Consider the following 15,253-nt stretch of genomic DNA (forward strand, 5'->3'; position numbering starts at 1 on the left):
ATAACCCGTTGAGATAGTCATTTTTATCCCCACTTTATAGATGAGAAAACTGAGCAATAGAGAGATTGAAGGTACTTGACTATCAAGTTGCTGAAATTCAAATCCGGAGCACTCCAGTTATGAAGCACATGTTGCTGTTCTAACACTGGGGTTGAGGACAAAGGTTCTGATGATAAATTGCCAAGATTCAAATTCTGGCTGGTGCCGGACACTAATGACTTGAGCAAGTTCTCCAACTTCTCTTAGTGTTTCCGTCTATAACATAGGACATTAACAGTATCTACCTCATGGGGTTTTTATAAATTTAAATATAGAAATTAATGTATGTGGAGTGCTAGTATTTAAAACAGTGCTTGGTTAAAAGAAAAACTTTGCTGTTATTGGTAATGTTTTGAAAAGCTCCACTCGTCTTCCTATTCCCCTACTTCTGTTCCCTCCTTATTCTCAATTTCCTTTGAGAATTGTGGCACTAAATTTTTGTTGCCACCTTATGTTTATTTTTCGACTTACACTTTACCAACATGGAGGGTAAACTATAGGAATACCATTGCCATCAACCTAGCTGTATATCTCTGCTTCCCAGACCTTCTCCATCTGTCACTTTTATGTTTGTTATTTGAATTCCTAGTTTATATTCATGTGGGTACATAGCAATGATCTGGGATACAGTAGACTGCCTAGGTCAAAGGTACTAATACTGGCCCTGCCCCTTGCTACATGACCTTGCCGATCCTTTCTTCCAGTTAATTTTTTAAAGTTGATGGTTTGCTGTGTTTTAATTTTGGAAACAACATACTAATTTTCCTCCCTTGTGAAAATCATGACAAACCAAGCAAGCAGAGTAGTAAATTGTTCTTGGCATAGGTCTATCGGTCGTCAGCCTTTTAAAAACCAGATGCTTATTGGAAGGGCCCAAAGGGCTAGTGGAGTTATTATGACAGAGGTGTACACATTTCTTTTTCACGTGGGGTAAAGAAAGCTAAGCAATTGATTCTCCATTGTGGTGCTTAAAGTGGAAGGACACAGAATAACTTGTAGGCAAGTTGGAATTTCTTTACCATCGCCCTCAAACTTACATTTTTCTTTAAAAAATTATTTATTACATAAAGCAGGAGGATAAACCATTCCACTCTTATTTGTCCACTTGAAACAATACATAGACTTGAACTGCTGGTTTTGATTGTGATTAATCTGAAGTTAGGGTGTTAAGCCTCATGAGGATAGTGGGACTTTCCTGATGATTTATGGTGTTAATGTGTCTTTTCTTCTTTTCTTCTTCTTTAAATATTTTTAAAGTTCTGGTCTGGAAATTTCTTTTTTTTTTAAATCTTTTTTCCCCCAGTCCACATTTGAATTTGCCAGTTTAGCTGCGTAGATTGAGAAGCAATAATTATGAAAGAGCAGTAGGAAAGTTTACAAAATTTGGGAGTATTAATGGAGGCACATTATTATGTAAGTAAAGTCAAAGCTAAGATTTTCATTGTTCTTATATGCTTGAATTATCATCAGACCAATCTTAAATTATTTTATACTTCTGAAGGTTCCAAATAAATTTAGATTTTCTAGATATAGCAGACTGGAACATAGTCATTTACCTTCTTTTCTGCCTATTGGACTTACATTGTGGGTCCACTAGGCACCAAGTGCCATATTAAACATATTCTTGCCACCGGCTTCTACAAAATTGATGTCTTTAATCAAGTCACGAACATAAATTTGATCGGTGCTATTCTGTATGGATTAGGATCTAAGGGCTTATACATAAAAGTTGTCTATAAGAAGAAATATCCTCAGATATGCAGAGTCATGCTGGAGACATACATGGGTTTCCTCATTTTCACACTTAGATTGCTAGGTTAGATCAAAGCTAAATTCTAATTCCATTTAGTTTTATGGAATAATCAGCCTGCTCTCTTTCCTGACCAGTTTCCAATTATTTAGCCTTTTTCCTGTAAAATCCATGGAGCAAAGTTAAGCACTATCTTCCCTCTAATTTCATAGCATATTTGAAGGAGCTTTGTAGGGAATGGAACAGGATGACAGAGTACCAAGCATGAAAAAGGCTAGGTTCTTGAATCATATTTGCCTCATGATAAATTATTTGGGGAACGCTGCAGTCATTATTATTCGAGAGTAAAGTGACACTGGAAAACAATATATTTTTTCAAGTTAATCATTCAGATTTATTTTATAAAGGCAAAGAGAGTTCACTTGTTGATTTTGTAGTGAAGGCAAAAGCCATTTATTTGGCTAATCCATGCAATCCTTGAGTAAAATTTAAACCTGGGTTACTTTTTAGGATTTAAAGGAGTAGGACACATGTGAATATAATGATATTAGATCTGTGTAATTCTGAATAATAAAATAAAGATTAAGATGGTAATTTTGGTCCCTCAAGTACTGGTATTTAAACTTTAAAAATCAATCAAGAGAGAAGATTAAGTGGTGTTTCTTTGGTACTAAAAATGTAAAGCTAAGACCAAATTGTTCTATTTTCACAGATTTAAGATATAAAGAATGATATTTAAAGACATTAAAATGGCTATTAAATTCTCTTCAGTTTGCAAAGAATCTCCTATGAAGTACACTTAGAAGAAATCCCTGAGTACATTAACTACTCTATTAGTATCTTCCTTCATAAACAAAGAAGAACAATTTAAAAGTTTTGCAAGACATATAAACACACTACTTAGCAAAAGCAGTATCTGCGTATAAGACTCCCTCCATGGTGCTTCTAAATTAGGCCACCAAATGTTTAACAGGAGAAACAATAGATTCACAAAATTAAAACATGATATTTGAACACAATTAACCATTCTTAGGTAAATCCAAAAACCATTGTCTTATGGTGTTTCTATTTTGTTTTAACCACTCAATATTGTTCTTCACTGTTTCCAGCACTTGCTGCCTAGGTTTTTCTCCTGCTCCAGCTTCTGGATATTTTTTGAAAAAGCTTTCCATCTAGAAAAGAAAGGGAAATAATGAAGAAAGTCATTTTAAGCCCAACTAGTCTTCAAGACTTTTACTTACAAACTGGATTGGTTTCTTTCTTCCCTGGAAATTCATTATTATTGTACAACACCGAGGTACAGTCTTGGTGCATCGTTTAGATTAAGCCCATCTCTTACATTAGCAGTCATTACTGGACTTCTGGCACCATGTCAAGTCAAAGGAGGCTCTGCCATATTGGAGAAGGAGAAGCACACTAAATTGCTGGCATGGCCTGCTGTGCTTCTGGGGCTTTCTCTGTTTCCTATGCATTCCCCAGGCATTCCCTGGAAAACCTGGTCTGCGGAATGATGGCTTTCCTTATTAGCCTTTCACTTCAGGAGTCTGGAATATGTTAATATACTCTCAATTCACTTATTAAGGACTTCCAATAACATCTCTTTTAACCTTCGTTCTATTTTTCCTCTTCCTTCCAAAGTCTTTCCCCAAATTCAATTATAGTGTTGTTTGCTACTTACAAAAATGAGAATTATTTTGTTTCTTTCTAAATTAATTAATTAATTAACTAATTAGTTTTTGAGGTGGGAAAGGTGCAGAGAGAGAGGGAGCAGGCTCTGCACTGGTCCATGAACCATGAGATCATGACCTAAGCCGAAATCAAGAGCTGGACACCCAACTGACTAAGCCACCCAGGTGCCTGAATTTTGTTTCTTAATACACAGAATATTATCATTCCAACATATAATATGCAGATACTGAAAATTCATATGATCTCTGTCCAACATTAATAAATGTTTTTCCTTCTGGGAACTGAGATAATTTGAAACCTAAAAAGTCTTTAAATTCCAAAACTATAAAGGGGTGCCTGGGTGGCTCAGTCAGTTAAGTGTTGGACTTCAGTTCAGGTCATGATCTCATGGTTTGTGGGTTCAAGCCCCACGTTGGGCTCTGTGCTGACAGCCTGGAGCCTGCTTCAGGTTCTGTGTCTCCCTCTCTCTCTGGCCCTCCCCCACTCACACACATTCTCTCCCTCTCTAAAAAATAAACATTTAAAAAAATTTAATTCCAAAACTGTGAATTTTAAGAGGAGTCAAATCTTGACCATCTTATTCCAGGCTACATTTACCAGGGGACACATACTATCCAAGCTTTGGTAAGCCAAAAGGTAGCCTTCTAAGCCTCCCAAGGCCTCCGCTTTCTCCACTTTTAAACTTTGTTTCTTGATTATTTGAATGTTTTTCAGTTTAGAAAAAAATAGGTACACATTTAATTAGGTATAAGAATTATTTCTTTCTCCCTGTCTTCTGAGACCCGAATAGAGAAAATGCCATTTCTGTTTGAAACAAAGAAAACAGTTAAATTCTTTCTTCCTGGACAAGTCCAGAGGGATTTAGGTTCATACCTGCCAGAGCTGCAGTTCGGTGTTGAATGGTTCTGCTATGGTGACAATTCTGCCAAGGTTTCTGTCATTGAGTGTATATCTAAAGAGAAGTTTAAGGAAGTAAAAGGGAATATAAGTGCCTAGAACTTTAAATCATTTCTCTAGATGTAGACATCTGCTTTTGATTTGTGTGTGTGTGTGTGTGTGTGTGTGTGTGTGTGTGTGTGTCTGTGTGTGTTAAAGTAATTTGCAGAGTAAGTAAAACATAGAAACACATTTAATTTAATATTTCTATTCAGGAAGCATTCTTAGTAAATCCTTCACTTTTTTTGTAGACAGATCCACAACACTATCCCGGATGTGGTAGACTGCTTGCTGTATTCCCTAAATCTGTTCTTCTTTCCTGCACTGTGAGAACCCGGATAGAGATTACATTTGTCAGCCTCCCTCATAGCGAGGTGCAGATGGGTGGCTCAGTTCGTATCAGTGGAACACGAGCAGAAGCGGTATGTTCAACCACTGCCTCCTTGCTTCGGTAAAGGAAAATCGCTTGCCTTGGACTTCTTTTTCTCCCCTCCCTCCAACCTTCAACCACACTAATCGGATAAGGTCCTATGTCTCATAGAGTAGAACTACTTCAACAACTTAGAATGCTCACTTCAGCAGACTAACGTGAGTGAGAAATAATTACGCATATCCTTTAAGCTGCTGCATGTCTGTATTTTCGATACAGCAGGGTAGCTCTAGTCACCTTTATTGTGACAAATACTCTGTGCATCTTCCCGCAGGTGCAGAAATTTGAATATAAGCTATTCATTCTTCTTTCAAAAAGCTCTATTAGCTACTTGCATACCATATTGGTCTATATTAGCCTATATGATCTATATTAGACTAAGCAAAGACACTTACAGCTAAGTGCAAAGATAGGATTTTAGAGATGATACTCGATTCCTTTCCCTTTTGCACTTTTTCTCTTAAAGAGCAAGGATCAGAAATTTCCTTACAGACCGTAATATGAATAATTATGATACAGGTAAAAATCTCATCACAACTAGTCACAGTGTAAGAAAAACAACCACAAGAATTATGTATTAACTTTGAACCACTGGAATGCCAGAGAAGAATAAAAGAAAATATATCACTATATAGAGAGGTAAACAAATGGTAGGAGAAATTCTACACTTAAAAATTATCACATAACAGAAGCAGAAACCATGGAGATAAAAACTAAGATTATTACACACATCTTAAAAATTGTTTATACTAAAATTCAACCTCATAAAATTAAGTCAAAATTTGTTGTTTTGATGTGAAAAGAGCAAATATTTTCACTATGTAAATATTTCACTATACAGTTCTTCACTATACAAATACATTTCACTATATAAATTTAAAAGGGAGAAATATGCCAACGTGAAATTATCAAGGAAATGAATCCACAGTTTGCAGAAGAAACATAAAGACAAAATATGCCAATGGGAAAAAACATGAAATGTTCTAATAACTAACCATTGTCAGTGTACCAGGTCCAGTGCCACCAGACCATCAGATCTTCCTTTTCCTTGCACTTATTTTCTTATATAGTTTTGATTCCTTGGTCTACCATTTTCAACACTTTTTTTTCCTAAGCCCTAAACTCCCTTATAGTTTAATAATTTGTTTCCAGCAGAAATCCAGCTTTGGACAAAATCAACTGCCCATTTCCTCTGTGTTTGCACCAGGTGGCTAATCTGTCAAGGACGGTCACCCAACTTTCTTCATAATGTTTCACTAAAAATTCATAATATCAATCTTAAATGGACCCTCCACATTGACAGTCCTCCTACATTACCCTGGTCAATTCATTCTCTTTATCCTTGAATTACTTTTTTCAAGTGTTGTCACTCTCTTCCAACCTCCAGACATTCTCCTGCTTTCCTCCCTCTCCAACAAAGATGACCTTGTCTTCTAATCCACAGAGAAAATATACGGTAACTCCTACATCTTTTAGTTTGCAAATATACAAAGATACCTAGTTTTCTTCTATCATCTGTGCATTGACTCCGACTTCTCTCCACTTAAACACTTTATTTTTGAAAGAATCTTTTCTGGGGGCGCCTGGGTGGCTCAGTCGGTTAAGCGTCCCACTTCGGCTCAGGTCATGATCTCATAGTCCCTGAGTTCGAGCCCCGCGTCGGGCTCTGTGCTGACAGCTCAGAGCCTGGAGCCTGTTTCAGATTCTGTGTCTCCCTCTCTCTCTGCCCCTCCCCCGTTCATTCTCTGTCTCTCTGTGTCTCAAAAATAAATAAACGTTAAAAAAAAATTTTTAAAGGATCTTTTCTGTACTACATGTTAAAGCTCTCATTCTTCACTGGGTCTTTCTCATCAGCTTTAAAATATATTAAACATATTAAAATGATCTTCCACATAAAGAAAGAAAAAACTCCTCTTCCTTGATCTGGCATCTCTTAATATCCTTTTTTCTCACCGCCACATCCAGAGTTAACTTATTTTTTTAAAGAATTTATTGTTATTTTTCTTTTTGTTAAATTTTTTTTAACGTTTTATTTATTTTTGAGACAGAGAGAGACAGAGCATGAATGGGGGAGGGTCAGAGAGAGAGGGAGACACAGAATCCGAAACAGGCTCCAGGCTCTGAGCTGTCAGCACAGAGCCCGACGCGGGGCTCAAACTCACGGACTGTGAGATCATGACCTGAGCCGAAGTCAAACACTTAACTGACTGAGCCACCCAGGCGCCCCAAGAATTTCTTGTTATTTTTGATAAATTTTTTAATGTCTATTTATTTTTGAGAGACAGAGAGAGACAGAGTGTGAGTGGGGCAGGGGCAGAGAGAGAGGGAGACACAGAATCTGAAGCAGGCTCCAGGCTCCGAGCTGTCAGCACAGAGCCGGATGCAAGGTTTGAACCTGTGAACTGTGAGATCATGACTTGAGCCAAAGTCGGACGCTTAACTGACTAGGCCACGCAGGCGCCCCCCAGAGTCAAACTTTTCAAAGAGTCCTCTACATTTCTTGTCTTCATTTTTTCACCATTGACTGTTTTATTAACTTGCTTCAATTTAGTTTCTGCCCCCATCACTCCACTGAGAAAGTAGATCTCTAGAGTTACTAATAGCTCTTATGCCAGTAAATATAACGGGCATTTTTTGATCTTGGATTTACTTTAAACTTAAATATTTAAGCATTTGACAAGGAACTATAACTTCCTTGAAACCATCTCTACTTCAACATCTCAAAAGAGACTCAAAGGCATCATAAATAGCAAACTGAAGCCATTGTTCTCCTTCTACAAGCCTTATGTTTTCTAGAAATCTAGGCACTATCCTTGTCCCCTCACGACGGTCCTGTTTCTAATTCACCAAGTTCTAAATGTTGTTCCTATCTCTTCATCTTCATCATTACATCCATAGTCCAATCTGCCACTATCTTTTGCTGGGACTGTTCTAGTAGCTCTCTGACTGCTTCTCTCAAATCCACTCTGGCCCCTATCTAGGTCTGTGACTTACTACCAGAGCTTTCTTTTTAAAGTAAAACCAATCATTTCACTTTCTTACTTAAAACCCTTTAGTGGCTTATCATTGCTCTTATAACAACAGCCCAAATATTAACCTGACCCTGCAAAGGTTGGCCATTACCTTTTTACTTTTCTGATAGTAGACATTCAGCCAAGAGTGCTTCACCTCCTGTTCCCATAAGTCACTCCCACTTTTCCTTTAGAATTCAGCTCAATTGTCACTTCCTTGGGGAAGCCCTTAAAGTCCAACTTCTCCTGACTTGGTCAGTTTCCCTTTTACATTCTTTCAGTGTACATAGAACCTCTTCTATGTGTACTTATTACAGGTTTAAGTATACATGTATTAGTGTGATTCTTTAATTAATATTGGACTCCATCACCAGATTCTCAGCTCCATGAGGACAGAGAGCCAGTATGTTTCTACTATCATATCTTCAATGCCAGGCACAGTGCCTAGCACATAATGGATGTTACACAATATTTACTGGGTGAAAGAATTATATTTAAAATGAGATATCAGTTTTTATATACTCAATTAGCAAGGATAGGAGTAATTTTCTTTTTCTGGGTGACAGTTCTGCCACATTCATCACAAAGTTTGGAACAATTTTATGATCCAACATATGGAGATTGGCCAAATAAACTAAGATGTATCTACACATTGAAATATGATTGAGCATCAGAAATAACATTGAAGAAGCATACTTAAAGACATGAAAAGACATCCATGATATAGGATGATGCAGGGGAAACAGCAGGTTATAAAATCATATGTATAATATGATTCCTTTTATATAAATAAACAGCCATAGGAAAATATCTCAAGGAAACAGTGGTGTGACAATAAGAGTTATTTCTAAATGGTAGAATTATGAGTGATTTTTGCATCCTTATTTTTGCTTATCTGTATTTTGTGCAATAAAATACATACTCATTTTATAATAAGAAAATGGGGATTTAAAAAAGGAGAATCACACAAAAAAATAAAAATGATAAAAATAAAAAAGGAGAATCACACTAAGTTGCTGTAATGATATTCTATAGATTCAAAGAAAGTCTGTTAATTAGAGGTAAGAACACAATTTTTCTCAGTGACTTTCTATAACTTCTATAATATTCCTCTTCTGCTTTGTTCTTAGTGACTATAAATTAAAGAATATTTTGGGGAACTAGCAATGGAGAGATTGAGTAAAGACTGAAACTACTTGTATAAATACTAAAAATGCCAGAACAAAATATGTTTATACCAATAAACCAACATCACATAGCCTGTAGCATTTAAAGGGAAATATGCTGTATATTTATCCTATTAATTACTTTTAAAACTAAAATAAAGATTTATCTTAAATATTTTAAAAATAATATTATGTAACGATCCTCTTCTTGGATTTAATATTTACATAAGTTTTATCATATAATCCAAAAGAAATTATTTCATGCTCATAAAACTTTTGATTACATTCTAATTAATTTTTTTGTTTGAGGCAGTCTTTAAATAGTTACAATTATGTCTCTACTGACTTAATTTTCATCCATAGTCATAAATTAAAATCAAACTCTAACACACCACACTACTGACTTATTAAGTTCATTCCCCTTCACAGTTTCATCTAAGACCTTACTGGGATAAACAAAATCAAAGAATAATTGCTGAAGTATCCTTGGAACTTTTTGGTTAAGTCTCAAACTAGAAAGGGCATTAGTGATGTGGCCATCAGTTGTCATAAAAGTCATATGACAAACCCTTTATAAAAAAGCAGCTTATTTATTTTAGGATGACAATAAGTTGTTCAGGATCCTAGGCAGGAAAACCACTCATTCGAATTCTGGAAAATATTCAAGTTTGAACATATTTGTATAGAGCTTGCTCATTTTTGTTTAATTTATCCTATCCAATTTTAGTGGGAAAATTCTATTTAGTCAAACTAACCATAATTAATATTGGGCGTTATTTTTGTGTTCACCATGTGGTTGTAATATAATTTTATGTTTGAGTCTATGTGAAATAATGCCTCATGAGAATTAGATCATTAGACTATGAAGAAATATTAAAAGCCCTGGGCAAGGGTTTTGGAAGTAGCACTGGAAATAGTTTATCATTTTTTTTTAATTTCAGGATTAGGTCTAATTTACTTGAGGACCAGATGGTTATGACTTTTATGACAAAGTAACACCTGTTTTTTTCTAGTTCTTAATTATTAAGAGGAATGACAGTGAACTAATTTTTTAAATGAAATATGCATTATTTGAAATCAATCACACTAGAACTATTCAAATAGGCCTTGAGAAGTATTTTATTTAATAAACAATAAGGGAATGGCCACTTTATTATGCAAAATGAAACATTATTTACTCATTTTTTATAATAATTCAGAAGTAAGCACTCTTTATCTGCATAGGTTTCTTGCAGCAAAGGCCAAAAAAAATGACTTACGGTCTTTTTGATTAAAACAAAAAACTCAGTACATGTCACTAGGCATATAGTAATCAAATGGAAGGTACTAGCTTGCATAATATGAAGTGTTATCTCCAGATAACAACATGTTCCCAATAGGTAGATTTATTAATTCCATCATGCCTTTCATTGAAATGGTTATACACAGATGGACAGGCATCACACACACACACACACACGCACACGCACCAGTCAAACTTCATAGAGATGGAGCAGTTTCACTCAATAATTACAAGAACAAAAAGGGGAAAAATTTTCATCACAAATAGGCAAAAGCAATGTAGGGTATTGGGGCTGAAACATACAGATGCAATCTGGATCTCAGAAGGATGAGAAATGTGAATGAACCTAATGGCAGTCTGATGAATGATGGGGTAAAAAAGAGAACAGAAAATTTTCTTCATAGTTAGTATCTCTGATAAGTCATTGTCAACTAGGTAGTGCTGATGGGAAAACAGGAGAGATTAGGAGAGGATAACGGCCTACTTCCCACCGTGGGGATTGCACACAGTAAAGGTCTTTTGGTCAACGTTTGCACATTTATTTGGGATCTATTTTTAAATGGGAGCAAGCATTAAATTTAGAAGATTAGCACCAAGAATGGCAACATTTCTTCTACATGGGGCTGAAGAAATAAATTTGGGAAAGCATCCCTTTAGTTTGACTTGTTCTCTTGTCCTTTCTATTTCCCATCTTAAGATTGCTATTGCCTGGGAAATATAGGTCCCTTTTTAAGAAGTTTTCAAAATACCTAAAGTTTAATTATCTGGTCAAGGGAGATAAAAATTATCATCCATATAAGCTCAGTAAGATATAGAGCTACAATGTGAACCTAGGTCCAGAAGTTCTCACTTCGTTTTCATTAAATATTAATCGAGAATAAATATGTGTCTGCAATTATACTAAGTGCTAACACAACAGGGAGATTTATATTAACTTATTTTAACCAAACTAAAAATAATACAATTTAGGCATCTCTCCAGATTTCAGAACTCTGTAGATCAGTTAAAACAATAACTTCCAGAAAAGGAATTAGGCCTAAAATTAACTAGTATATTGCTTCCTTAGGAGGAAACTACCATGATCCTTTACTTCTAATAATATGCCATTCCAGATATTGTATAGATGTCAGAGAAAGCACAGCAAAAAGAAACAGAATATGTAGATGATATCAAACAAAGAGAACAACAGACCATTAGCTGATTATCCCACCTGTTGACTAGATAGTCCCAGTTGAGTTGAATCCAATTCCAGGCCATGGTCTTCCCATAGCTGTTATATGAGATATATCGGATGACTGTAAACACATCCTGAGTTTTAATAAGATTTGGGTCCTTGAGAAAATCCAAATATCTAAGAAAATCCAAAGAGAAAAACAATTCAAATTTTAGCTATTAACTTTTAAAAATTAACTGCACTTATTGAATAAAAGCACTTCACCCACTTATTATCCCACTGGGGAAAAAAAAAGGGAGCCAGTAAATTAAGGGAAAGTATTTATACTTTTATTTTCTAGAGGATAATAGTCACATCTTATTTGTTCTTCCTTAGATTGTAGGAAACAACCTTTTAATGTAACCTATATGGTTAGATTAATTACCTATAATTATAGTATAATGCAAATAAGTCCAAGATAAATTAAGTGACCAAATCAATAGATTTTTTATTAACTTTATGCCATGGCTGTACCTAGAGGGCATACCTTGACATACTCTAGACCAGTGAACTTCCAGAAACTGCACTTTAGTGGTGGTCCTGAATTTTTGTGTAACTTATCTTTTATTCTCTAATTCATAAGAGTCTTAGTAAGGCATGTAAGCACTTGCTAATTTTCTCATCAGATAGAACAATGCCATCAAAATAATGGATCAATATCATGTTTTATGGAGTGGCAAAATGATCAAGTTCTTGATAGACTATTTTAGGGCAGCGAGAAGGAGAATTGACATCTACTTTGAGATAAGATGGTGAAAAAGTATTATTGGCTCTGCCAGGTGGATACAAGGTGTTGCCAATAGTCCTTACAAATTGGGTATTGCATTGTAATTTACTATTTATATTGTGCCTCTCTCATGAGCTATAAGCTTCTCAAGGATAGATACCACATCTTATTCATTTTTACTCCCACAATTTATAGACCTATATATAGAAAGGACATCCTAAGTGTTGGTTAAATGAATGAAGTAAATAACTCAGAAACCATAACCATACAACATATGAATGAAGACAGATGTTAGTTGATTTGGAGGCATAGGTGTAGTGGGAGAAGATTCATAGATGGTCTTCAAGCAGTCTTTCTGAGTGGAATATAAATGTGTGTATATGTGTGTGTGTGTGTGTGTGTGTGTGTGTGTGTGTGTGTGTGTGCGCGCGTGCATATTGTGGCAGATACTCCTTCTCTGCTGACAGAAACAATTTTGTTCTGGGCTTGGATCAAGGTATCCCTGATCCTAGGGAAGTAGGTAGGCTCCTACCCCAGCCTCAGAGTATGACGATGGCCCCAATCAGTCAAAGGAATTCAAGTTCTTCCTAGTCAGCAAATGATCGAGTGGTAGACCTAGAGTATAACCCAGAATGATCAAGTGTGATCCAGTTCTAGTTATGAGGGGAAGTGGAGATAATTCGACTTTAGCATAAAAGAAACTTGTGAGGAGAAACTCTTTGCTCTTGTTCTGCTTTCACTTAACATATTTGTGTGAAGACAAAATACTTGGAGCTCTAGCAGTTATGAGACATCCAATATGTTGAGGATGGCAGAATAGAAAGAGAAACACCCCAGGTCCTGGATGAAAACATTGAACCACTGCTCACAACTAGAAACTGCCTACCTCCAGCATGTTTTCATGTGAGGTTACCCTTCTTTATTCCACTCTTACATGAATATTTTGTTTCTTGCTGGGAAAATATGTTATAATAGATGTTCTTGGAAATGCATCTTACTTTAATTAGCATCTTACAGTGACACATAAGCCATCAAATGCCATTCATATAAGTGAAGAAAAAAGTTACCTGGACAGAAGAGTAACATTCTTCACTGATGCTAATCCATACAGTAGTTTTTCTTTTTCCTGAGCTAATGAAGTTTTCTGGTAATGATCAAGAGTATAGTTCCATGAAGTCTCATTACCAGAGTTCTGCATTCCATACCGATATACCAGAAGCCTGAGGTTTACAGGAAGCCTAGAAGAAGAAACAGTGTTTCAGAGGTTTAAAGTCTTCATTTCTAAGTTTGAAGGCCTCTAGAAATGAACACATGCTGGACAGTCACCTTACAGTCCCACTCAGCCACTGCTGAAATAATTGGGTAGCATTGTCCAAAGCTTCTCGATCTCCCATCTTGCACGCAAGCCCTAATACGGAAGCACGTAGTAACCTTAAAAAACAAACACACACAAAGCTGGGGCCTTGAGCACTTTTTAACATGTTTTAACATACACTGACAAATATTAAGTGAAAATTTAAAAATGTAAGAAATAACTTTGTAAGGTGGTCTCCGACATCATTCCATCCCAGAAAATCTGCAATGGGCTTCACTTGACTCCGGAAGTATTCCTGAAATAAAAGCACCATGTACAGTAAGAATTTACTGTTTATCAAGTTTCTTAATAATTATAATATAAAGCCCCTGTTGTAATCTTCTTTCATACTAGTCCAGAGAACTTTGGGTCTCTCCTTAGGGAAGGGACATATTCAGTTCTATCACATTGCAAATTTGCTTCAGTCTTGAAGATAAGAACATCCTGGGTGATTCTCTAATGTTTTGTAAAACGTTGGGTAAGCCCCTTTTAAGCTCTACTTTTTAGTTAATAACATTTGTGATAAGTAGAGTAACACCTGACCTACCTACTGCACTAAGAAGATTAATCAAGTATTGATGACATTAAAATAGTGATAACTAATGTATGTATATTGCTTTTGGATTTACAAAGGGTTTTTATTTTATATGGTCTGCACTACCCCATTGCCGTGGACAGTGAAGTGCTGACATTCCTATTGTATGAAGGAAATGAAGACTCACAAATATTAAAACATTTGTCCAAGTTATTGCATTTAGTAAGTAGAAGAGCTACAGATTTCAATCCAGAATTTCCTTAAAATCGCAAGTGACCTAGCAAAGTGTGTCAGAAATCACAAAACAAAGTAATCAGAATGACTACCCCATCATAAACTCTCAATGTGGAAATAACAGCAGTAAGAATAAGGAAATATAATGTTATATTTTGGTAAGAATAAATTCATTTTAACATTGACAAGTCCATTAAAAATAAGATCTAGTTAGTATCTTGTCTGTTTTAACTAAAATATTAATTCTTGTATTCTTTCCAACACTAAAATATATCATTATGTGGTATACTGAACCAGAAATACGGACATACTTCAAGTTGGAAAAAAACAGAGATAGCATCTCTTTGGTTTGACTAGTCATGTCATTGTACTTTCCTTTCATTTCACTTGGCAGGTCGATGTGCTTTGGAAGCTCCTTCTCTCAGAAATCTCCCTACTCTTCTAATTGCTACTCATTTACTTTCATAAGATCTAGCATTAACATCACCTCAATCACAGGGTAAAGCTCTTTATCATCTTCAAACATGCTAATGATATAGGTTACGGCTGAAATTGCTCTCTGCCATGGTAAAAAATCTTCTTCCTTTCTGAGATACTTGGTCAAGTTTAGAGCCATCTTATAATCTAGAAGTTGAGCTCTAAGGAAGAGGAAAAAAAAACCAGTTAATTTAAAACCATAGACTAGTACTCATTTGACTGAAAATACTCATACGGAAATCACAGAATTCAACATTAATGAGAATCCTTCTATTAAACAATTAAGAAAATGGATTTATTTGGGGGGGGGCAAGTCAAAGAGGTTTGTTCACATGATGCATTAGTGATTTCATACTTTCAGTAGTAAAGTGGAAGACAGAATATTGAAAAGTACATTTGAAAAATTGCTG

The 15,253-nt window shown here is 35.6% G+C and overlaps 1 protein-coding gene across 1 annotated transcript in view; it reads right to left on the reverse strand.

Annotated features, from left to right (window-relative positions):
- Nucleotides 1-1,032: 1,032 nt before the first annotated feature.
- The window catches only part of ENPEP (glutamyl aminopeptidase), an 83,918-nt gene continuing 69,697 nt past the window's right edge, over nt 1,033-15,253 (reverse strand). The window contains exons 14-20 of the mRNA XM_058721649.1: nt 14,854-15,004; nt 13,780-13,853; nt 13,570-13,674; nt 13,311-13,481; nt 11,514-11,654; nt 4,352-4,430; nt 1,033-2,961 (exon numbers count right to left, since the gene is read on the reverse strand). Of these exons, the coding sequence (XP_058577632.1) occupies nt 2,809-2,961; nt 4,352-4,430; nt 11,514-11,654; nt 13,311-13,481; nt 13,570-13,674; nt 13,780-13,853; nt 14,854-15,004 (874 nt within the window). The 3' untranslated portion in view covers nt 1,033-2,808. The remainder of the gene's footprint in view (nt 2,962-4,351; nt 4,431-11,513; nt 11,655-13,310; nt 13,482-13,569; nt 13,675-13,779; nt 13,854-14,853; nt 15,005-15,253) is intronic.

This window comes from Neofelis nebulosa, chromosome 3 (assembly GCF_028018385.1).
Source record: "Neofelis nebulosa isolate mNeoNeb1 chromosome 3, mNeoNeb1.pri, whole genome shotgun sequence".
Taxonomy (NCBI): Eukaryota; Metazoa; Chordata; class Mammalia; order Carnivora; family Felidae; genus Neofelis; species Neofelis nebulosa.